This window comes from Amborella trichopoda, chromosome 2, assembly GCF_054954075.1.
Source record: "Amborella trichopoda isolate Santa Cruz 75 chromosome 2, AtrichopodaSantaCruz75HAP2 v2.0, whole genome shotgun sequence".
Lineage (NCBI taxonomy): Eukaryota > Viridiplantae > Streptophyta > Magnoliopsida > Amborellales > Amborellaceae > Amborella > Amborella trichopoda.
The window spans coordinates 2,644,382-2,667,492 of record NC_142337.1 but is presented as its reverse complement, the minus strand read 5'-3'; the positions used below and the strand labels follow the sequence as shown (position 1 = coordinate 2,667,492).

Sequence of the window (23,111 nt, the reverse complement as noted above, 5' to 3'; positions counted from 1 at the left end):
TTCTCTCAGGGATGATTTCCCACACCATACATCATCCCAAAAGCTGATCTGATTGCCTACACCCCACCAATTCTTCTTTAGCATTCAAATAAACATCCACCATTGAAGCAATGCCTTTCCACATAGATGAAGTCCAAGACCTTCAGCAAAGAGGGTTGATCTTCCACCTTACACGCTCACTTTCATAGTCCTGGATGATAATTCTCTTCTGCTACATGTCTTCTTCTCATCCAAATCGCTAATGCCATTTAGCCATTTTATTAGTTGCAGCCAATCTTCTCATACCAAACCTTCTGAAACCTTTTCCTTGCAAACTTTCTCCCATTGAACGAAAACAAATTTGTCCATCTTACTATTACCATGCCAAAGGTATCTTCTTTGGATGTGTTCTTGTTCCTTTGACTGAGCAAAAAGGGGTTCCCCTAGGAGTGAAATGTACACTTACTTCCACTCGCAAAAACCTAAACCTATTCGTAGATGTTTATTATTTATTCTGATGATCAATCCAAAAATAAAAAATGCATATACACACTAAAAATGGTCCAAAGTGAACTCTGCTGCAATAGTGAACACAAGCCATCCATTTCATGGGAACTCAAGAGTCATCTCTCTCTCTCTCTTTCTCACCTTTTTCTTGAAAATTTTCATTAGGCGATTCATTGATGTTTTACAAAGTTTAGATCAAACAATTCCTCCTGAGTAGGCCTTTTGCCTGTAGGAGCAAATTTACAATTTCTCCCATGAAAGCAAGCTATACGCAACCTTTTATATATAGTATGCCATCAATTTTCCATGAGACTATATTTTTAGTTACATGAATACTCTCAAAGTAAACTGGAAGCATTGGAATTTATTTGTTAACAATATTGCTTTCAAGCACAATCCATATGACTGAAGAAATTTTCTTCTGAAACATGAATGGATTTTTCTAGAGTTAACATAGATTGGGATCTAAGATATTGCTGGTACATGTGTATTTATGCCTACACTTAACTTCAAGCTGCTTACATTTGAATGATTTAGTTCTTGTACATCTATATTTGAGATTAAAAAATATAGTGTTGTGATTTGAAATTGTTTAACAGGTTTTTGATAAATGTATCAAGGATGAGTTGCGTGGGAAGACCAGAGTCTTGGTGACAAACCAGCTTCACTTTCTTCCTCATGTTGACAGAATTATACTGGTTCATGAAGGTATGGTGAAAGAGGAGGGTACCTTTGAGGAGTTGACCAATAATGGCGTGCTATTTAAAAAGTTGATGGAAAATGCTGGGAAGATGGAGGAGCAAGCTGAAGAAGAAGCTGTAAATGGAAACCAAAACCAAAATATTCATAAACCTGTTGCCAATGGGGATGTGATAGAAGATGGAAAGACATTAATAAAAGCAAATAATGCGAGTGAGGGAAAGAAAGGAAAGTCAGTTCTCATCAAGCAAGAGGAACGTGAAACAGGAGTTGTTAGTTTGGGCGTGCTTGTGAGGTAATTAGCCTCTCTTTTGGAATATTTCTTAGTATGTACTTCCATGAGGGCCTTCAAAATTCAATTTCTTTGCCAAGCATTGTGTGGATATGTTAGAACATTTCCATTTGTGTGTGTGTGTGTACTCTTATATGCATGTTCTTGTGTGTACGTATGGTATGGGTTGCAGTTGTCTACTGTCACGATAGAGCTCAAGTGGGAATCTTTTAGTTTGTGATAGCTACAATTAGTAGGTTTGTGTTGAATGATGACTTTTTTAATTGGGAAATTCCAAAACCCATTAGCTTGTTACTTTTTAGTGTGTATCCAGAATTCCAAATATTGGGAGTCTGTTTACTTCTTTAATTGATATTTTAGAGCTTTAGTGTTAGCTTATATAGAAAGTTGCTATTATTGAACCTACAAATCTGCCAGTGCCTGGATATCTCTTGAAATTTTGCTAGTGCACATGAAGATTCTATAGACCAGTCTTCTGTCTGAAATTCTTAAGATGTTTCTAGAAATACATCTCTTGAACAAGGATCTGATGTGACCCTATATATTTCATGGTTCTATTCTGTTCATGATGTAATTCTGTTCATGTTGTGTTACATCGCATGGTATATTCTGGGTTATCTGCCAGATAATATGTTGCATTGAACTGAATATGTTTCATATGATTTGTTGTGCCAATTCTTCTTCCATGTTTTTGTTTGGGGTGGGGGTTGGGAGTTTCAGCCGTGATTTGAACCTTTCGTATGTGGCCATTATGCTCTAACCTCAGAGTCAATATTCCTAATTCCTTTCTCCTCTTGTTGCAGGTATAAAAATGCATTAGGAGGGCTATGGGTGGTTATAGTTCTTTGTTCTTGTTATGTTCTAACTGAAGTACTTCGAGTTTCAAGTAGCACTTGGTTGAGTATTTGGACAGACCAAAGCTCTGCAAAGACCCATGGAGCAGGTTTCTACAACCTTGTTTATATGCTTCTTTCATTCGGCCAGGTACATGCAGTTCATGAGGAATTGCATCTTGTATTTGTTGCATAACTTGTATAAAGACCTTAGCTTATCATTTTGAATGTGTTCACTCTCTATCATTGGATTCCAGGTACTAGTGACATTGGCAAATTCATATTGGTTGGTCATTGTAAGTCTATATGCTGCCAAAAGATTGCATGATGCGATGCTTGGTTCTATATTACGAGCTCCAATGGTGTTCTTCCATACCAATCCTATTGGACGGATTATCAACCGATTTGCGAAGGATTTAGGAGATGTCGATCGTAACGTTGCGGTGTATGTAGGCATGTTTATGAGCCAAAATTGCCAGCTTCTTTCAACATTTGTCTTGATTGGCATAGTGAGCACCGCATCTCTATGGGGAATAATGCCGCTCTTAATTTTGTTCTATGCTGCTTACTTGTACTATCAGGTATGTTCTCTATCAACCACTGTAAGTGATGAACTGGGCTTGCCTTTATGATGCTGTCCTATTCTTTGGAAGTATCTCTTGAACTTGTGCTGTTGGGTTGTGAATGTTCAGCAGACCTAATATCATTTTTTAATTCAATCAGTTTTAAGCTATGTAAGTCAAAGGAATAGTTTATTTATGTTACTCATGAGGTTTTAAGCCATTTGAAAATGTTTCATTTTTGCATAGTTTAGCTGATTTGGATGCCAATTAGACTCATGTATAATGGATTCTTGTAAACTGTCATCAATGTGTCATTCATGTGCCTTGTCGTTCAATGATCCACAGTCAAATGGCTCAAATGCAGTGACCAAACCACTGCCTTTTTCCACAAGATTGCTGCGTGTTGTAGGAGGGATAACTCCATCTCCTAGGTTAAAGTTGGGGACAGCGTCCTCAACAGTCCTCCCCTCATAGAAAATGCAATCTTAGTGTTCTTCAGATCCCTGTTCTCGGCCCCCTGTAGGCCCAGACCAAGGATGGCCAACTTGTTTTTTCAATCCCTCCCCCTGGACATGGCAGCTGGGCTTGAGCGTCCTTTTTCGGAGGGAGAAATCTTGAAGGCCATCAAATCTCTTGCCCAAGACCGGGCCCGGGTACCTCACGGTTTCCCAGTGGCTCCATTCAACACCTTCTGGGATACCCTTATACTGGACATTAGTCTTCTTTGAAGAATTCCATGAGAGAGGTATCATCCACAAGAATGTTACTTTTATTGCCCTGATTCCAAAAGTTGAAGGGGCTGAAGAACTTAAAGACTTCCATCCCATTAACCTCATCAATAGCTCGTACAAGATCCTTTCTAAGGTCCTCACCCTTCAATTGAAAGAGGTCCATGGCTGGGTCATCTGCTAAAATCAGGGAGCTTTTGTCAAAGACTCCCAGATTCTCGATGGTGCTCTGGTAGCACACGAATGCCAACACTCGAGATACCTGTCAAAAGCCCCTGGGGTGATAAGCAAACTTGACTAGGAGAAGGCCTATGATCATGTTGACTGAGCCATTCTTGACGAAACCCACCTTAGAATGGGTTTTGGCATTAGGTGGAGGAAATGGATTCATGACTGTATATCCAACCCTATGTTTTCTGTCCTAATCAATGGCTCTCCCATAGGGTTCTTTAACTCATCCAGGGGTCTCAGACAGGAAGACCCCCTCTCCCCCTTCCTGTTTGCTACAGTGGCATAAGTCTTCAGCAGGTCCATTGCAAGGATGTACGACACGGGAATCCTCAAAGGGTTCAAAATTGGCAACCAGAGTCCCTTAGTCTCAGATCTTCAGTACTTAGATGATACTCTCTTGTTCTGCGATGCCTCTGTCCAACAAACCATTACCCTTCTCCTTTTCCTGAAATTCTTTAGATGGCTACCGGATTCAAGATAAATATGGCCAAAACTAAGATGGTGGGGATACTTACTGAAGCCCACATCATTCTCCATCTGGCTGACCGATGGCAATGCAAAGTCGACGAGCTTCCTTCCACCTACTTGGCCTACCCTTGTGCATCGGCAAGTCCAAAAAGTGTCTTTGGAATCACGTTGTCGACAAGTTCATTGGTAAGCTTGCCAGGTGGAAAGGAAGATTCCTCTCTTCAGCAGGTGGAATCATGTTCAAAAAAGCTACCCTTTCAAATGTCCCTATATTTTAGATGTCCCTTTTTCACATGCATTCCTCAGTAGTGTCTCGTCTAGAGCAACGTATGAGAAACTTCTTCTGGTCCGGGGGGGGGCAGACAAAAAGTCCCACCTCATATGTTGGGATAGAGTCTGCTAACCAAAATACCTTGGTTGACTTGGTATCTGCAACCTCAATTTGAATAACCTTGCCCTACTCGGTAAGTGGTGGTGGCGGTTAGCCACTCTGGACAACTATCTGTGGCAAGCCGTTCTCTGCTGCAAGTATCACTGCGATAACTCCAGCTGGATCCCTAGGTTCCCAACACCCAGTAGACCTTCGGGTGCTTCGAGGTCCACACCCTCCAGCTATGAGGCTTTCACAGCCAACATTTGCTTCCATCCCAGGGAAGGCATTAGGATCAAATTTTTGTTGATCTGCTGGATAGGCGACACTCTGTTAAATGATGGCTACCCTAGGCTGTATCTCTTGTCTGGGAACCCCGACGCCTCATTGGCAGACCAGCTGGAGGTCATGGGTTCTTCTAGAAGCTGGAACCCCAACTTCAGGAGGCTTCTTGCGGAGAATGAAATGGACTATTTCTTGGCATTATCCACCCTCCTCCACTCTGCCTTCTTCCCTACACTTGGCGGAGAAAAAATCCTCTGGTCCCCTGATCTCTCAGACCTGTTCTCTGCCTCCTCGTTCTACTGTATGCTCAACCAACCACCTACCTTGCTTGCGCCTCCCCACTTTACATACCCCAAAGCTTGCCTCACTTTCACCAAACCCCCCCCCCCCCCCACCCCAAAATTGAGGTTTTAACTTGGGTAACCATTGCCAAGAGGGTGCTGACCATAGACCAGCTCCAAAGAAGTGGGCTCCCATTTCCTAGTAGATGTATAGTGTGTTTGGTGAAGGAAGAAACTAATGAGCGCCTCTTTCTCTGTTGTGACATTCCTAACACCCTGTGGGGAGCCCTTCTCCAACACTTTGAGTGGACGTGGGTCATTCCTCAATCGGTCCCTCAACTTTTCAGATCTTTCTACCCACTTCCTTGGTTGAAATCAGGGATCCTCCTTTGGAAAGCCTCTGTGGCAGCAGCACTGTGGGTAATTTGGATGGAGAGAAACAAAAGGACGTTTTGTGGAACCAAACCCACCTTCAAAGATCTGAAAGAACGGGTCATATCCTTGATTATTTTCTGGGCTTCCAACCATACCTATTTCAAGCACTTATCCCCCACAGATTTTCTCCAAAGTTGGTGAGCAATGCTCTATTTGAGGCCTGCTACTATCTCCCTGGCTTCCCTGTGGAGACCGCCAGAGCCAGGCTGATCCAAACTCAGCTTCATCGGTAACTTTTTGGGCAACCAGGCCTGGCTGGTATAGGGGGCATGTTTAGAATTACGCCGACCACACTCTCTTCTCCTTCTCCCTACCCATTGGACAACCGCCTCAACTACAGCTGAAGCCTTGCCCTCCTTGAAGGACACAAGAATTTCAATCCAGCTTGGAGCCCATTTTTGTTTGTTGAGAGGGATTTTGAGAATGTCATTTCCTGGCCGTCAGGACTCTCTCCCTGCCCATGGAGATTGCTCCACATTTTTTACAAAATTCTTCATATTTACAGGGATATGCATGTCTTGTGGAAACATATTTGGTGTGAAGTGAACTCAGAAGCAGACCACCTCGCTAGAGCAAGAACCTTTTTGAGCGGCACACTAGAAACCGTCACAGCATCTCACTGAACTCTATTCCCATGTGTCTTGAGTGCCCTTTATTGTAGCTATTTTGTTTATAAGCATGCTGTATGGTATTTTTTGAGCACCCCACCCCACCCCACCCCACCCTTTTTTGTGATCGTGGCCTGTCTGTGCTTTGTGTTTTTTGTTCTGTATAGGGCGCCCAAGCCATGGTATACCATTTTTTGTACTCACACACTATATTAATGCAATGTCAGCAGCTTCAAAAACACATGGACAATAGCACATGATATGCATTTACAGGGAGTTCCAAATTTGGATTTCATAGCATGAAATGCTCAGAAAAGTTCCTAATTTTTTTTTTTCCTTCCCCACATACTGCAGAGTACGGCTCGTGAAGTGAAACGTCTGGATTCAGTCACCAGATCTCCTGTTTATGCCCAATTTGGGGAAGCACTAAATGGTTTATCAACAATCCGAGCATACAAAGCATACGATCGATTGGCAAGTATCAATGGGAAATCCATGGACAACAATATCAGATTTACCCTTGTAAATATGAGTGGCAATCGATGGCTTGCTATCCGGCTGGAAACCTTGGGTGGTATCATGATTTGGTTTACTGCAACGTTTGCAGTCATGCAAAACCAACGTGCAGAAAACCAGGTGGCATTTGCCTCAACAATGGGTCTCCTCCTCAGCTATGCACTAAATATTACCAATCTCTTAACAGCAGTGTTAAGACTGGCTAGTTTGGCTGAGAATAGTTTGAATTCAGTTGAAAGAATTGGAACCTATATAGATTTGCCCTCTGAAGCTCCCTTTGTAATTGAGAGTGACAGACCCCCACCTGGTTGGCCAGCTTTGGGAACCATCAAATTTGAAAATGTGGTTTTAAGGTATCGACCAGAACTTCCTCCCGTTCTCCATAACCTCTCTTTCTCTATCATGCCAAGTGAGAAGGTTGGCATAGTTGGGAGGACTGGTGCTGGCAAATCCAGTATGCTCAATGCTTTATTTCGAATTGTGGAATTGGAGCATGGGAGGATTCTCATAGATGATTGCGATGTGTCCAAGTTTGGTCTAGCCGATTTGCGTAAGGCCCTGGGGATTATACCACAGGCACCAATTCTCTTTTCAGGTATGCCTTTGTAGTAGCAATGATGACTATTTACTTTACAGATAGAATGTTGCAATCAATGGATGTTGTTGGCCCATTGGGTCATTGTCATTTGATGAAATGGATGGTGGGGACTGGGACCCACTAGAACTGGACATGATCGCAGTGGTGGGTCCGGGGCTCTCTGTCATCATTTATCATTTCATTGGATGATGATGATCTGATGGACTAAGGTTTTCATATGTTGATTATTGTATGTTCCATATGATAAAGCATAAAATAGAAAATTAGTCCTTGGTTAGGAATTTCACTATAATGCTGCCACTTTAATTGGGAAATGACAATGACATGTATGCCCCAAGACTTATTCAGTCATGGTGGTTTCAATCATTTGAGAAGAGTGACTTTTTGGAAATCATTTAGTGGGATGTCCTTTTCAGTGTTTAAGGAAACTATGATTTCCAATTTCAGCAATATGCCTGCATCCAAGATAAAACTAAATCCTGTCACGTGCTCTGTGTATTTTCTTGTAAGTAGCTACTCATTTTTAAAAATCGCCTGTGGTTTGTTTTGACTTAAACATGGATTTCTTTTTGAGAAAATATGAAAAATAAAAAGTAAATATTGTTTTTCTTTTTATTCAGTCAGGGACATTTGTCTTATCCACAAGTAGGAAGATGCATTTTTCGGTATTATTCTTTTTTATTAATTCTTCACTTTTATTTCCTTTTGATGATTTTGTGTACCTGTCTTTGCCTTTCCTTGTGTTTTATAGGTACCATTAGGTTTAATCTTGATCCCTTCAATGAACATAATGATGCTGATCTTTGGGAATCTTTGGAGAGAGCACATCTAAAGGATGTTGTCAGGAGGAATGCTTTGGGGCTTGATGCCGAGGTATGGACTTGCAAGTTGCAACCATCACATTGTTATCATCAGTTTAAATGTGCATCGAGTTATTAGATGGCACATGATAGAGCAGTTCTCTTTTACTTTTTTCTTTTCTGCCTTTTTTTTCCCTTGATGGATTTGTCCTGGACTAATCCTCCTTGTTTATCACTTTGGCCTCTTGGAGACAGCTGGGTGTACTAAGAAAAAGATCAGTCATTGACTAGTCCAGTTAAAACCACATAATTTCATAGTTAAATTGAATGACTAGTCCAGTTAAAACCACATAATTTCATGCTTAAATTGAATTAAATGAGAATTATAACCAAATAGGGGCAGAGAGAAGGCCATGGAGGTGTTCACTGCAGAGGCCACATAATATTTCTGCGGGTCACTAGCAGAATATTTTCTGGATTAATTAGAAGAATTTATCATTGCTTATAGTTATATGGTTCTATGTCGGATGAACTGTGACTAGCTTTCAAATCCTTTGCTAATTTACAATGCCTCTTGTGTATTCCACTGAATAACACTCATAGTCGCATCTTATCAAATATCATGGTTGTAAACACAGAGCTTAGAAACATCATTTTGCAGTATAAACTTATGGATGCAACCAAGAAAGCACCTCTATTTAATTTTTTATGAAAAAACAATCATTTGTTTCTTTGCTGAGGTCTCAGCAAAAGTCTGTCATTTGATTTGCTTGCTGAAGGTCGCGGAGGCTGGAGAGAATTTCAGTGTTGGACAAAGGCAACTATTAAGTCTTGCACGTGCACTTTTAAGGAGGTCGAAGATTCTTGTTCTCGATGAGGCAACAGCAGCTGTGGATGTCAGAACTGATGCGCTAATCCAGAAAACGATAAGAGAAGAGTTCAAGTCATGCACCATGCTTGTTATTGCCCATCGATTGAACACAATTATTGATTGTGACCGTGTTCTGCTCCTCGATGCTGGTCAGGTATGCTTTTGGGTATCTAACTCCTGCTGAAGTTACAGTGATAAATAATCTCATTACCTTTTAATTTATGCTTCCATGTAAATATCATGAAGTTTATTTACTGCAAACATTATGACGTTTTAAAGAAAGATATATTAATTGATGGGAAATGCTGGTGTAGGTCCACTAGCCTACAGCTACATATAGACCCAATGGCTCAGATTCGCCCAGATTGAATCTGGGCCGATCCAATGACAACGATTGCATTTCGTATTTGAATTTTAATTCTTTTTATATAAATCCAAATCACTTGAAATTTGTGCTTGTGTTCTTTAAAAATATTAGAATCCAATAAAAATATCAAAAAAATATTTTGTAAAAAATAAATTGATGCAGGGGCATTTTGATCAATTTATATTTTGTAAATTATTTTTTAATATTTTTATTAGGTGCGCGTTGATGAGAAGAATAGACGCCTAAAATTTAACATGATTTGGATTTGAAGAAAAAAAATTAAAATTAAAATACGAAATGAGGTCATGTCCGTCAGATCGGCCCAGATTGAATCTGGGCAGTTGAGCCTATATGTAGTTGTAGGCTAATGGACCTACACCAGCATTTCCCTTAATTGATATGCCATTATGTTTCTTGAGTTCCTTTTGAACATGAAATTTAGGACTGAGATGTTGTGTATCTCCAAAATCTCTTCCATTCTTTCAGGTTTTGGAATTTGACACTCCGGAGGAGTTGCTCTCGGAGGAAGGGAGTTCATTCTTTAAGATGGTTCAAAGCACAGGAGCTGCTAATGCTCAATACTTGCAGGTATGGTGAATATGTTTCCTTCATTTCCTCAGAAAATAATCAGATAGATATTAGGTTTTCCTTTCTTTTGTTTTTTCTGCTTAGCTTGTTCATATTCTTTTCCTTCCCCCAATTATTTGTTTTTCTTGACAAGATATCATTATCATTTTGATGAGAATGCAGAGTATAGTGTTTGGCGAGAGTGAGAACAGGGCAGAAGCAAAACAAAATGATAGACAGAGAAAGTGGGCGGCATCATCAAGGTGGGCGGCTGCTGCACAGTTTGCATTGGGCCTTACATTGACCTCCTCTCAACAAGATCTGCAGAAGATAGTTGAAGTTCATGACTCAAACAACATCCTTAACAAGACGAGAGAAGCAGTTATGACTCTCAAAGATGTTTTTGGAGGGAAACACAACACTGTGATTGAAGAGACGTTGACTCAGTACCAGGTGCCTAGGGATAGGTGGTGGTCAACATTCTACAAGGTGGTTGAAGGTGAGGGATAGCTTCTCTCTCTCTCTCTCTTCTCTCTCACTCAGAATAAATACACCTCTTTGTATCTCTGACATGGACACAAGCACATGTACTCCTCTCTCGCATCCGTACAACACTCATCTCATATAATCCATATGTAACATTTGTCTCTCACACAAACAGACATGCAGGCACATGCCTGCTTGCACCTCTCTCTCTCTATATATATATATATATTATTTTTTACTTATATACATATATATATATATATATTTATTTTTATTATTATTATTATTTATTTTTATTTTTTCTGTGTGCGGTGTAATTACAAACATTTTCACCCAGCCAAAGAAAATAAAAAATACACACATGATCATTTCAATCACTTAATAAACTCGAGAGCTTTTCCCACAATAGAATATACTTTTCTCAGTTTTCAAATTTTCCAGCAATTTATGGTTGTCTTAGAAATCTTTATTTTGGTATTATCCTATTTCCTGTGTATCATGCTTAATCAAATTGTGCTTTGCATTCACAGGCCTAGCAGTGATGGCTAGATTATCCCATAATCGGCTTCATCAGCACGACTACACCTTCCGAAATGACTCAGTTGATTGGGATCATGTTGACACGTAGAGAGAGGGAGATGAGTTTTACCATCAGATTGAAAGAGCACGCTGCGTGCTCAAACTCATGGAGAATTTGACTATTTTCCATTCTTAAATAGCATAAAATTGAGAGTACCGCTCATTGGGCACTGTGACCTGAATGATGGTGACGAAGAAGAGTAAGCTTCCATAACTGATGCATGCTAAGCATAATGTGCGTAGTATAGCGTTTGCTTTTCCATTTTGTGTGATAATACTGAAATAACTGTAACCTAAAAGAGAAACTGATGAGAAAGGAACCATTGGTGTTCTTGAGTTAAACCAACATTTTGGTTTCTTTTTCTTGCGCAAGGATTGCCTAAGGTTTATCGCATGGTTTCCCCAATATGCTTTGTTATCAAATTCTCCTGCCTTTTATGCATTTCACATACTGGATAGATAATACACTGCAGAAGTGTGTGGTAATTTATTTCTTTTTGTTTTTTTTTTTTCTTTTCAAAGATGAAGTGTGTGGTAATTTGTAAGCGTTTATGGGTTTGATGAATTGCATTCAATCTCTAGCAAAAAATTTGAGCTTTTTATTGTTGCAAGTACTGAAATTTTCCTTAGCTGCAAAATTCTTGCAGAGAGTAGTTTGTGAAACAGTTAATTGCTTTTCTTTGTGCCTTTATTTCCATGTTAGTTAATAGATTTTTAGATACATTTTAGCAAATCCCTTGATCTGATAAAGGGTTTTGACAAAGTTTATCATATTGATATTACTATAATTTTAAAAATAAAAATAAAATACTATTGGCTCAAAGGAAATTTAGCAACAATTTAACATTTACCCAATTTAACATTTAACCTTTTTTAATTATTCCAATTCATGGTCATGCGAATTTTAATGGAAATTAAATCAAATATATGAGTAAAATGTTAAATAGTTGATCTCTCATGTGTTTTTTTTTATTTATAAATTTCTCTTAAATTTGAAAACTGTATAAAGGGCATGTTTGTTACAACGGAAATAGCAGATAGGATAAGTGTCCTAGATATTGGCTTCACACTTTGGAGGGTACGAAGCTGCTTTCCCATGTCATGCCGTGTAGTGGTGTGAACACAACGAGCTTTGCTGGCGCCGCTTTCCTGTGAAACAAAAGTGAGAAAGCGGTTCGGTCTAATCTCTCTTCGGAAGAGAGATTTCCCATGAACGAAATGTGCCTTAAAAGATGAGATTATTTTGATGATGTATGTGCCGTAAAAGATGAGATTATTTTTGATGATGAGAGAGAGACGAAATGTGCCCTAAAAGATGATATTATTTTGATGATCAGAGAGACGAAATGTGGCCTAAAAGATATATAATATTGAGATCAGAGAGAGAGAGAAGAGAGGTGGGCTCCATGCTTCGTGGATGGATGAAGGCTACACATAAGAAAGAGAGGCTCCATGCTTCTTGGATGGAGCGAGAGAGAGTAGCTTCTGAAATCCAGCATCAAAAAGGAGTGTGAACCAGTAAAAAGGAAACATTAGCCTCCCCTTTTACCCCTGTGCTCAGCTTTTGACAACAACTGCCTATCTCTCTCTCTCTGTGGTCATAGGGCAGAGCGTCTTTTTTATTCCGATTAATGTCTTACCTTTCATTATGTATTTAGATGTGGACCATACAAGTGCAGGGTCCAGACTGATAAGGCCTGGGCTTTGCAGGTATGTTGTGGGGCATCATTTGTCCAGTTTTCCAGTTTTGCTTGTGGGCCTTCTGTGTTCCCTCCTCTCTAAACAGGAAACTCTGACTTACTTTTAGTAATCAAGAGAGAGAGAGAGTGTTCAGTAGCCACATACGAAGACACTCTTATGGATCACCACAATGTGCAATTAAAGGCACCAGTATCCATTTGGAAAAATATCATGGATCAAGAGAGAGATGTTAACAGTTAGCCCATAATTGGATACAATCTTTCTTGCATGCGTACTACTACTACCCCATGTGAGAGTTGCAGATCCTCAAATGGAATCTCAATCATCACATGCGAAAACAACAAATTCGTCTTCTAGAGAGAGAGATCATGTTCATAGAGAGAGAGAGAGAGAGAGACACGTGCACCTGGAAAACAAATCGTGTCAACATTCATTACTCTGATAGAGAGATGTGCAGCTGGAAAACAAATCGTGTCAAGAACAATTTTAATGGAGGCATTCAGTACCAAACGAGGCTCTCCATTTTCATCAATACCCATTATAACTGAAATCCTTTTAAACCAGATACCAACAAGAGGAAGCTTCTTTCACTAACTACCCAAAAGAAGAAGAAAAGCTTCTCTCTCAATCCATCCAAGCTTCTTCCTCTAACCACCCAAGTTTATCTCTCCAACTTCACAGAAGAAGGAAGAGACACTCCTCTCTCAAACTACCCAAGCTTCTCTCCCTAACTACCCAAAAGACTGAAGAAAAGCTGCTCTCTCTAGAGATACATTTCACATATATCAGCACCTTGATAACCTGCTTTTGCATGCCCATTAATGGCTTCAAAAGCCTGAGTGCAAATGCTTGTAAACCCCATCATGGCCTGAAACACATTAGGCAATGCAGTTTGCAAATTGTTCAAAGTCATGGCCCTGCTCACTCTCACTGAATTCTCGTGCTTCCCTTTCTCTTCCTCTGCCCTCTTCTTCAGAGTTTCAACCTTTGCTCGCTTTACCAAGAGCGGTTTCTCCTTTCGCTCTCTAGCCGCCTCAAGAGCTCCTCTCTCTAAGCCCCCAGAAGGCTTTTTTCTCTCTCTAGCATCGAACTCCTCTGTAGCTGATACTGTCTTTGTTTCTCCCTCCAAGACCCCTGAGAGCTCATTTCTCTCCCTAGAGCTGAGCTCCTCTGTAATTGATAAGGCCTTTGTTTCTCCGTCTAAGCCCCATGGGAGCAACTCTGCTGCTGCAGCCGCTGATTCCTCTGTAGCCACCTCTGTAGCCAAAAGTGTCTTTGTCTCTCTCTCTAAGCCCCGCAAGTGCTCATTTCTCTCTCTAGCAGTGAACTTCTCCTCCATGACCGATAGTGCTCTTGTTTCTCTCTCTAGACATTTCGCTAGCTTCTCAGACCTCTTGTGCTGGTACCTCTCTTCCTTTTGTTGAGAGATGATAGATCGAATCACTGTTACAAGGCTTTTGATGGCTTCAGAGGCGGGTCTGTAAGGGAGGCGATCAAGAGCTAGCTGCCATTCTTTGCATAATGAGAGAAAGTCGGGTCCTGAGTTAATGGGTGGGTTTCTCTCTCTAGGGAGGCGAAGCCTAATGTATGAGGAGATAGAACGAATATAGTTTCGATGGGACTCGAGAAGGCGACAGAAGCTTGTGTACCACGAGGAGAGCTCGGCCTCGAGTTGCAGAGCAGCTTGGCGATGGTGCTCGGTTGTAGGTTCAGAGCTTGGGTGGTCCAGGTGGTTGAGTTGTTGGGCTATATGGTTTTGAACTTGGTGGCACTCATACATTGTTCTCCACATATGCATCAACCTGAAAGAAAATTCAGAGAGAAGGAATCAGAAAAGGAACTCTCTCTCTCTAGAAAAGCATAGAGGAAGTAGTTGCAGTAAACTACCTCTCTCTCTAGAAGAGCACAGAGGAATTGGTTGCAGGAAACTACCTCTTTCTCTCTCTCTAGAAAAGCACAAAGGAAGTAGTTGCAGTAAACTACCTCTCTCTCTCTCTCTCTCTCTCTCTCTCTCTCTCTCTCTCTCTCTCTTTTTGCTGTGTGAAGTTCCATGAGAAGAGCACAGAATAAATAGACACATGAAAAAAATATCTGACAACGAGGACATGCAAGCTCATAATCCTGACTTCCTAAGACAGCAACCAAAAGCCTTAAATGCAAAAGAATATAGACATGAGATTTTTTTAGGAAGAAAATAAAGGATTTTACAGCCATTGAATCTTATTAAGAGATGCATGGAAAAATTTCAGCAGTGTTTGAGCATGGAAATTTAGCAGTATTGATGATACCAAGGAGATGACAAATTAATACAAAATATTTGACAAAGATATCATACTCAATGAAAATGTACTTATATATATGAAAGCTAGGAAGAACTTATTTAGATTGAGCACAAAGAAAGATTCAGTATTCTAATCTCCAAAAGTTTATCAACTACCCAGTTGATCAATGTTTCATTGGAGTTTTTGATCAACCCTTCAATTTTTTGTTTAGTAGATTCACAAGAAACAAGGTTTACATTGTCTCAGAATAAATGGTGTATCTTTTCTGTAAAAGACTTAAGCTAATTTAGTTTCCTTTTCTATGCGAGGCCACCTTCATTGGAGCTCTCTCTCTCTCTCTCTCTCTCTCTCACACACACACACACACACACATATTTTGAACAGGCTAAAAAAGGAAGTGGCAATGAGTAGATACTTCCTTTCTGATAGGTAATCACCAGAATATCTATGGTTATTTATGTGCTTTTGATAACTTGGACACACAAAATCAGAGCAAAGATTGAGAATCAAAGGGATAAAGCTTATTCAAACTTACCCAGCAGCTAGTTCAACCAACTGTGGATGCAATTCTTCCTCCCTTAGTCTTGAGATAGATGAGAGAAGAGAATCAATGGAGAGGTGAGAAGACTGTATCTGTGACTGCAATCCCTCAACATTCAATCTGGCCTTCTCTATTTTTACCCCATCTTTGTTTCGAGCTTCCTGTCTCTGCAACAACCCACTCTTCTTCTTGAGCTGATATTTTGCAATCTCTTCTCCCTACAAATGAGTAACTCCACTGATTCATTGTGCATACAACTAAAATGAGACAAACCACTTCTTATCTTTCTATGAATTTCCAGAAAATGGAGAAGAATTAGGACTCATCAAAAATTCGAAATGGAATTCATGTGGCCGTAGGAAATCAACTGGGGCGGTATTATACGAGTTAATAATCCAAGAAGGAACTGATTTAGAAATGTAGAAAAATGGGAAGATAGAAAGAAAGAGAGACTATCATAGGACACACATTAAGATAAAACAGAGAGAGATAGAGAGAAAGGGAGAGGATAAATAAAAACACAACTGATGCCCACCCATGATGACTTAACCAAGCTGCATGAGCCAATATGGACTATTAGGGTGCAAATAATACCCCAAAGGCCAAAACCGGTTTCCAGAACTCGACTGAGTCCACTCAGCCTCGGCACCCTGCAGGGGCAAGTTCTATTGACAAACTAGGGTTTATTAAAAGCTCAAAAAATAAAATTTGTAACTAAATCACTAATAAATGATGTATAAATATTATTTTATATAATTTTTATTTTTTCACAATGATTTATGAAATTTTCTTATTACATGCTCTATTTTTTCTATTTTCCTTCCCTTTTTTGGATTTTCTGAATTGTTTCAAGCAATACATCAACTTTTTCAAATCTATCTTCTATATACTTTTTTCCATCTTTTGTATAGTTGTTTATAACTTGTTTTGTCTTTTTACTTACATTTTTATTATTTTTAACATTTTTTGTTTGCAATTTCTGGGCCCTTTTTGGGCTCGTACAAGACTCAGGCGAGTCCACTTGGATTCAACCGAGTTACTCGGTTCAGAGAGGGGCCGAGTCCCAAGCCTGAGCTGGAGCCAAGTTTTTGCACACTGGCCAAAACAGTCCCATATTCTATTTCTCAAAATCCAACCTTAATTGCAGAGATCCATTTTTTTTTGTGATAATGTTAACATTGTATTGATGGAGCGAGTAATTGCACAGATCCCTTTTCAAGCTATAAGAGCAGCACTTTTGACTTCACTAAATTTATATTGGTTTCAAGAAAAAAAAGGAAAAAAAAAAGAGCCAAAAGAGAAACATTATCATTCCCCATTAATAATGATTAGGTTAGATCACTTGTAGAAAGACAAGGACATATCAGACATTTGCCTGATTGAATAACTACCTTAATTTCTTTGTAGAGCCTTTGTTCCTCAACATAGAGCTTATCTAAGGTTGTGCAATGGCTGTCATGCCTGAAGGAACCATCAAAACTGAAATTTTCAACTGTATCTCTATTCTTAGAGGACCAACTCCAAGACAATGCGCTGAAAACCTTTGCAGACTTGAAGCTACTCTCTGTGAACCAAAATAGAAAATCTCATAAAACCCAGAAAGAATCTTCACTAAGACAAAAAATCTCCATAAACATCTTTGCGATTGCAAGTTATCACAAGAATGTAAATATTTTAAGAAATATCTATGACATATGCAATCTACAAACTTGAGCTTTTCCTTGACCTCATAATGTACTGTATTAAAAGAAAAGATGGCCTATTTCAGTAAATTACAGTTGCATAAGGCGGAGCTACTAAGCTTCAATTCTATGTGCAGGATTTATCAAAGAATTAGAAGAAAATATCAAAGCCTTTATGATCAAGAAGAATTACAGACAGACAGCGCACTTAATAAATAGGGGTTACTCATATGCAAGACTGCACAAGCACAAGCACAAGCACAAGCACAACTGCACACACATGCTCAGAGAGAGAGAGAGAGAGAGAGAGAGAGAGAGTTGAAGACTAGCATTAGAGCTTAGGGAGCTTAGAATTAAAGGAACCCCAACAAATAAATTTTAAAGAAAGGAGCTGGGATTACTCTTGTTTCTTTCATAGCCATGATGCAGGCTAAGGCTTCTACTAATCTCCAAAAGCACAGCAGCCTCTTTGCCCCCTGCTGAAGCCTTAAGGAAGTAGTCATCCAGTTCCTTAACAATCCCCATCAAGCTCCTCTTTGTCCTCCAAACCACCATGGCCAAATCTGTGTCCTTTGTGTACCAACTAACCATTGAAGAGCTATCATCCATCTCTCTAGCTGGTGATTTCTCAGGAAGAGGCTTTGAAAAGCTAACCATCGAAGAGTTATCTTCCATCTCTTTCGCCACCGATTTCTCATGAATCGGATTCAAAATCAAATCAACCTCGCTCTCCATGAATACATCCTCCTCAAACTCTGTATTAGTCTCTGCCCAAACTTCGTCCTCAGTCAAATTGCCTTCCTTTTTCTGATCTTCTAAGCATGGCACTTTCTTTGGATTAGGATTCAAAGAAGACCCAAATGGGTCCCAAAAATCCCAAGCTGAACCTTGAGCTGGAGGAGGAGGAGGGGTATCAACACCATGATCAATGTCCATACTCTCTTGACAAACCTTATTACTATCAGTGTTGTTAACATCGGTGTTCTTGCTATTGTTTTCTCCAATGGTGACTATGGTTTTTGCAGTGAAGTCAGAAGAAATGGTTCCAGGGCTAGATGATCTTTGAAGGGGACTCAATGGAAGTGCGGGTGGAGGTGAAGGGGGTAAAGGTGGAGGGGGAGGTGGCATAAAAGAAGGAGTGAGAGAATTTAACTCCATGGATTCAGCTTCAGCAAATTGTCGTAGTGTTACCCCTGTGTTTCTCAGAGCTTGTAAGTAGGCCATGAGAGAGTTGGAGAACTCATTTCTACAGGCCACTGCTTGCTTAATTAACCTTCTCCTCTCCTTACACCTCTGCACATTCTCTTCCTTGTCGACTCTTGAAGAAGCACAACCCATTTTCCTTAGTCAAGGGGAGAGAGAATAGTAGGCAGGGTGGAGAGTGCTTTCCTCTAGAGCTCAAATTTCTCCATGCACAGACTAAACACAATAGAGTGAGTAGATTTCCAAGTTCAAGCACACCCCATTTTCTTTAGCTTAAAAGGAGAGATGGGTGTGCAGGAAAGGTGTCAAAATGCATTCCTTTAGGGGTCAAGTTTCTCAATCTTCAGACTAAATAAAGTAGATAGAGAAAATGCCCAAGTTCGCACTGATCGCTTCTTGGGTTAAGTGCACAATGAAGCACTGAAATATTCCGTATCAAGCAAAATAAAGTAAATAGAAATAAGAACACAGAGCCCAAATTTTTACTGTTTCTTCTTTCCTATCTCTCTCTTCTTGTAACAACTTCAAGAAATCTTCAAAACTGGATTTTTTTCAACAAGTTATCAATGTCTAATTTGATCTTCAAAACCCAATCTAATAGAAACAGTTCATAAAGATCAAATCCAAGAGATACCAAACTTCAATGTGGTATTCAAAAACCCAGGCTACTTAAACAGAGTTCATGAAGCTCAGAGGACAGAGATCCAAAGTACAATTTGATTTTCACAACTAATAAACTCGGAGAAAGCAGAGATAAATCTGAAATCTTTTTGTATGCTCTTCTTCTAAGGACTGTACCTCAAGGAAATGTTATCCCACATTTTCAGCACAAACAGTAGGCACTTAAAAAATATAGGGGAGAGAGAGAGAGAGAGAGAGAGAGAGAGAGAGACTGTGGGTTAAAAGAAGTCCCAAAACTTGCATTTTATTCATAGAGCTTGGAAACAGCCCATCAAAGATTTCTCAAAAAATTGGGGTCCAACAAAAAGCTTCAAAAACACTCATCATGAGTCAATGCCAAAAAATAGGCCCATCACCTGAACCAGATATTAGACACATTCATTGGAGTGCATTTTCAAACTCCTAAACCTTTTGAAAAACCCACTAAAGGGAAAAAAGAAAGAGAACCTCACTCATAGAGAGATAGATAAACAGTAGAGAGATGAGTGGTTCAGTCCCACCAAGTTTGAAGCTTGATAAAGAGAATGCATTCAGAGAGACAGGAACAGTAAAGAAATGAGTGGTCTAGTCCCAACAAGTTTGAAGCATAATAAAGAGAATGCACTTAGAGAGAGGGAGACAGAGTCTAGAGAGAGAGGTTATTGGTTCTTACAGGTGTAAGGCATGAAGGACAAACTGTTAAGGAGAGGGAAACACTTGTTTTGAGCACGCAGGAACCATGGGGATGTGTCTGAAAGCTTTGATCCACTCTGATCGAGGGAGAGGCATCAGAACGCAACAGAAGCCCTTGTAGAGAGAGAAAGTTTAGTATTTATACTGCCTGGAGGCTGTCCCCTCTGCCGACAACTATTCATGCACCTTCACTCTAGACTCTAGAGAGATAAAGAAAGAACACAGCTTTTGCAGTGTCCCCCTCCATTTTTTTTCCAAATATATCTGAAATAATCTTTTGTGATCCATAGTCAGGGCATAGATTGTAGCAATGGTACTAAGCCAATTCTTATTTGGCCTAGAAAGCGTATGTGTATTGGATTGACTGTGGTCTCCATAATGTTGAGGTTTGACACCTCTCTCTCTCCGGACTAGATCTATGGACTAGAATAAATTATATGGTGCGGTTTGTATAAGGTTGCAACCTTAAACAATTAACGTAAGGTGTACCTCCAAATTTTACTACACAATGTAATTTCGGTGTCAAAAATTTTTAGAATGGCTCGAGAATCTAATTTCATCTCTAGTTATAAAATTTGAAACTCTGCATATGGTTCAAATCAAGTAAATATATAAACACATGAAAATTTTGAAAAAGAACAGTCCAGATGATGAGTTGCAAGATGACTGTTTGGATTTGAAATTTTTCTTTTCTTTTATTTTCTTACATATCGATCCTGAAATGATCAATTAGGGGGTTTTTAAATATTAAAAAAATTCTTTTCGATGGATTTTTGATGTGCACTTTAATAGTTTTTTCCTAAATTTTATTAGGTGTGCAAAAAGATATGTAGATGGGTACCATATCAACCATGGTCTTTATAGTGTTGAGGTTTGACACCTCTCTCTCTCTCTCTCTATTGGGTACCCAAACTGTATTAGTTATGGAACTCTATATATGAGAGTGCTATCTTTTGTTACTTTAGGATGGTAAAGTTTGACTTGTCTATTTTCTCTATTTTTTACTTAGGGCATCTTTGACAATGGGGATTGCCTTGTCTGTTTTCTCTTTTTTACTTGTGGCACATTTGACAATGGGGAATGCCTTATCTATTTTCACTTAGGGCATGGGCATGTTTGACAATGGGCGTATTCGGATCGGCACTGCGTTTTTTCCAATCCGTAGTGTAATTTCTCCTCTATAACACTCGGACTAGTGCGTTCTCGTTTGATAACTTGGATTATCTGCGTTTTCTCCGATCCGTAGTGTAATTTCTCCTCTATAACTCTCGGACAAGTGCGTTCTCGTTTGATAACTTGGATTTAGCTACAATAATCGGGAATAAAAGTGTAATTGTCCTAAAGAGGATGTGAGGAAATCATGAGGTGGTTTTCACAAGTTCGATCGTAATGGAACCCCTAAAACTCCACTAATCAACCACTCCCTCCGTCAAATCCGGCCAAATGACTACCTTCCGAAAATAGGTGTTCGGCATTATTAGAAATTCAAGTTTTCAGAACCCAAGTTCTCAAAAGCCAGGATTTCCAGGTTTCCAGATCTCCGTGGTCAAACATGCTCTGAGAACAAATTGATAATCAAGTTTTAGTAGATAAGAATCATGGCTGGAGATGCATTGCTGTTAGTATTTATAGTTTTGAACTTAGAGACTGCTCCAGGTTAGGTGGTCAAGGGTGCCACATTATGATATCATAAGTTTCATTATTATCACGGGTAGGGGACTCTTTTTTAGTTGAATTACCTTATACTATAAAAAAGTAAAGTGCACTTAAAAAATCCAGTTAAAAATAGTGTTTTAGAGTTGAAAAACTTTTCAATTGATCATCCCGACTATGAGAAATATGCATATAAAGAATAATAATAATTTTAAAGCCTTAAAATAGCACATATTGTTACAAGTTATTTGGATTTTGTACTTTTAAGATTTTCAAGTGTTTGCAGAACTACTCGATCTAAACCGTTTTTGAAATTTTATATTAGGTGTGAACATAGATTTTCAATCCATTGTGAGGTTTCCAATACTAGAACTATAAATTTAGAGGTGCGCCTTACTTTTATAGTATAAAAGGGGCACCTTATATAAACTTACCCTTATGATATAATTATACCCAAAGTCTCAAATAATTGGAATTATATACAATGGGACCATTTTTTTTTAATACAAAGAGATCACAACCACCCTCATGGATGACAAACAAAAAATCTAAAAGATTGAAGGTCTAGTAGAGTTTTAATTCTTTTTTGGATCTTGAACCCAATTAATGAGACACTCTCAACCCCTAATTTTATATCCAACAATCAAAATTATTGTGACCTCCTTGTACTTCAATTAACTTGTATAAAAATGACACCCATGTTACACTTGAAAATTTGCGCAGACTGCAGAGAAATGACATATCCTTGATTTACATATGAAGGCATGACTTATTCGTGACCTTTGTGTAAAAAAGATAACAATCACATGTCACATGACAACATACCATAAATATAGAGAAGACAAGAAAAATAGTGATACATATAGCAATACCCACTGTTACTATCTCAGCTTCAGGCTTTGATTTTCTTTTATTATTTTGTTAAGTGTTACCCAAATCATGCTTTCAAATAAGATTGAAGATAGCAAACATAACATGCTCATGCTTTCAGATAAGATTGAAGATAGCAAACATAGCATGGGTGGTTAAGGGGGTGATGCCTCAACATTAACCCTTCAAAGTCTCTTGAAATTTGATGGAATTCAAGAGAAAAACACCACAACCATGCGGTTGAAGCGTTAAAACTGTAGAAAAATCAACTTATAACATTGAAAACAATCCCATCACAAATAACCTAAGTCTATAAAAGATGGAATGTATAGTACGATAAGTGTGGCATGCAAATGTCATTTATAAGGAAAAAGTGGATAACGTAAAGTTCAAATATTGTAAACAATGTATACTATGATTAGAGTGCAGCAGGCAAATGTCATTATAAGGAAAACGTGGATAATGTGAAGGTTAAATATTGTAAAATATGTGATCTTAATTTTGGTAAAAAATGTTTGTTATAACTGAAATTATACTAAAAATAATGACTATTCTTTGAATTTTTTGATTAATTTATATCAATTTCAATTGAAACCGATTAACGGGCGCTCCTTATGTGTAGAGTTTTCTAAACCCCTGCACACTGCCTTTAATATAATAGAAAGCTTTCCATGTGACCGCACCGACATATATAGTATATGTGACCACTGATTTCATTTGTCATATCTAAATAGATGGTGAGATGGCTTGAGTCACTATGTCA

At 39.0% G+C, this 23,111-nt stretch overlaps 2 protein-coding genes across 3 annotated transcripts in view; one reads left to right on the top strand and one right to left on the bottom strand.

Moving 5' to 3' along the window:
• The window catches only part of LOC18427186 (ABC transporter C family member 2), a 34,383-nt gene extending 22,978 nt beyond the window's left edge, over positions 1–11,405 (top strand). Inside the window, exons 20-28 of the mRNA XM_006836243.4 lie at positions 1,086–1,480; positions 2,281–2,461; positions 2,568–2,891; positions 6,634–7,390; positions 8,145–8,266; positions 8,973–9,218; positions 9,918–10,019; positions 10,182–10,497; positions 11,015–11,405. Coding sequence (XP_006836306.1) covers positions 1,086–1,480; positions 2,281–2,461; positions 2,568–2,891; positions 6,634–7,390; positions 8,145–8,266; positions 8,973–9,218; positions 9,918–10,019; positions 10,182–10,497; positions 11,015–11,112 — 2,541 coding nt within the window. The 3' untranslated portion in view covers positions 11,113–11,405. The remainder of the gene's footprint in view (positions 1–1,085; positions 1,481–2,280; positions 2,462–2,567; positions 2,892–6,633; positions 7,391–8,144; positions 8,267–8,972; positions 9,219–9,917; positions 10,020–10,181; positions 10,498–11,014) is intronic.
• A 1,766-nt stretch (positions 11,406–13,171) lies between these two features.
• LOC18427187 (benzoyl-CoA reductase subunit C, putative (DUF630 and DUF632)) lies at positions 13,172–20,232 on the bottom strand. Of its 2 annotated transcripts, XM_020663023.2 has the most exons (5): positions 19,806–20,232; positions 17,671–18,688; positions 16,979–17,151; positions 15,582–15,805; positions 13,172–14,566 (listed from the first exon to the last, which is right to left on the bottom strand). In XM_020663023.2, exons 2-5 carry the CDS (start codon positions 18,605–18,607, stop codon positions 13,528–13,530), a joined length of 2,373 nt encoding a protein of 790 aa, XP_020518682.1. In that variant the 5' UTR covers positions 18,608–18,688; positions 19,806–20,232; the 3' UTR covers positions 13,172–13,527. The 2 variants fall into 2 exon arrangements, with proteins under 2 accessions (XP_020518682.1, XP_020518681.1); XM_020663022.2 differs by having other exon boundaries at positions 17,671–20,232.
• Positions 20,233–23,111: the final 2,879 nt, after the last annotated feature.

Excerpts from the sequence above, each read along its gene's own strand:
- LOC18427187 (XM_020663022.2), bottom strand. The coding sequence starts at position 18,607 with ATGGGTTGTGCTTCTTCAAGAGTCGACAAGGAAGAGAATGTGCAGAGG. Across the intron at positions 17,152-17,670 it reads TGGCTATGAAAGAAACAAGA|AGAGTAGCTTCAAGTCTGCA; the intron begins GTAATCCCAGCT and ends TTTGGTTCACAG. Across the intron at positions 14,567-15,581 it reads TTGGTTGAACTAGCTGCTGG|GTTGATGCATATGTGGAGAA; the intron begins GTAAGTTTGAAT and ends ATTTTCTTTCAG.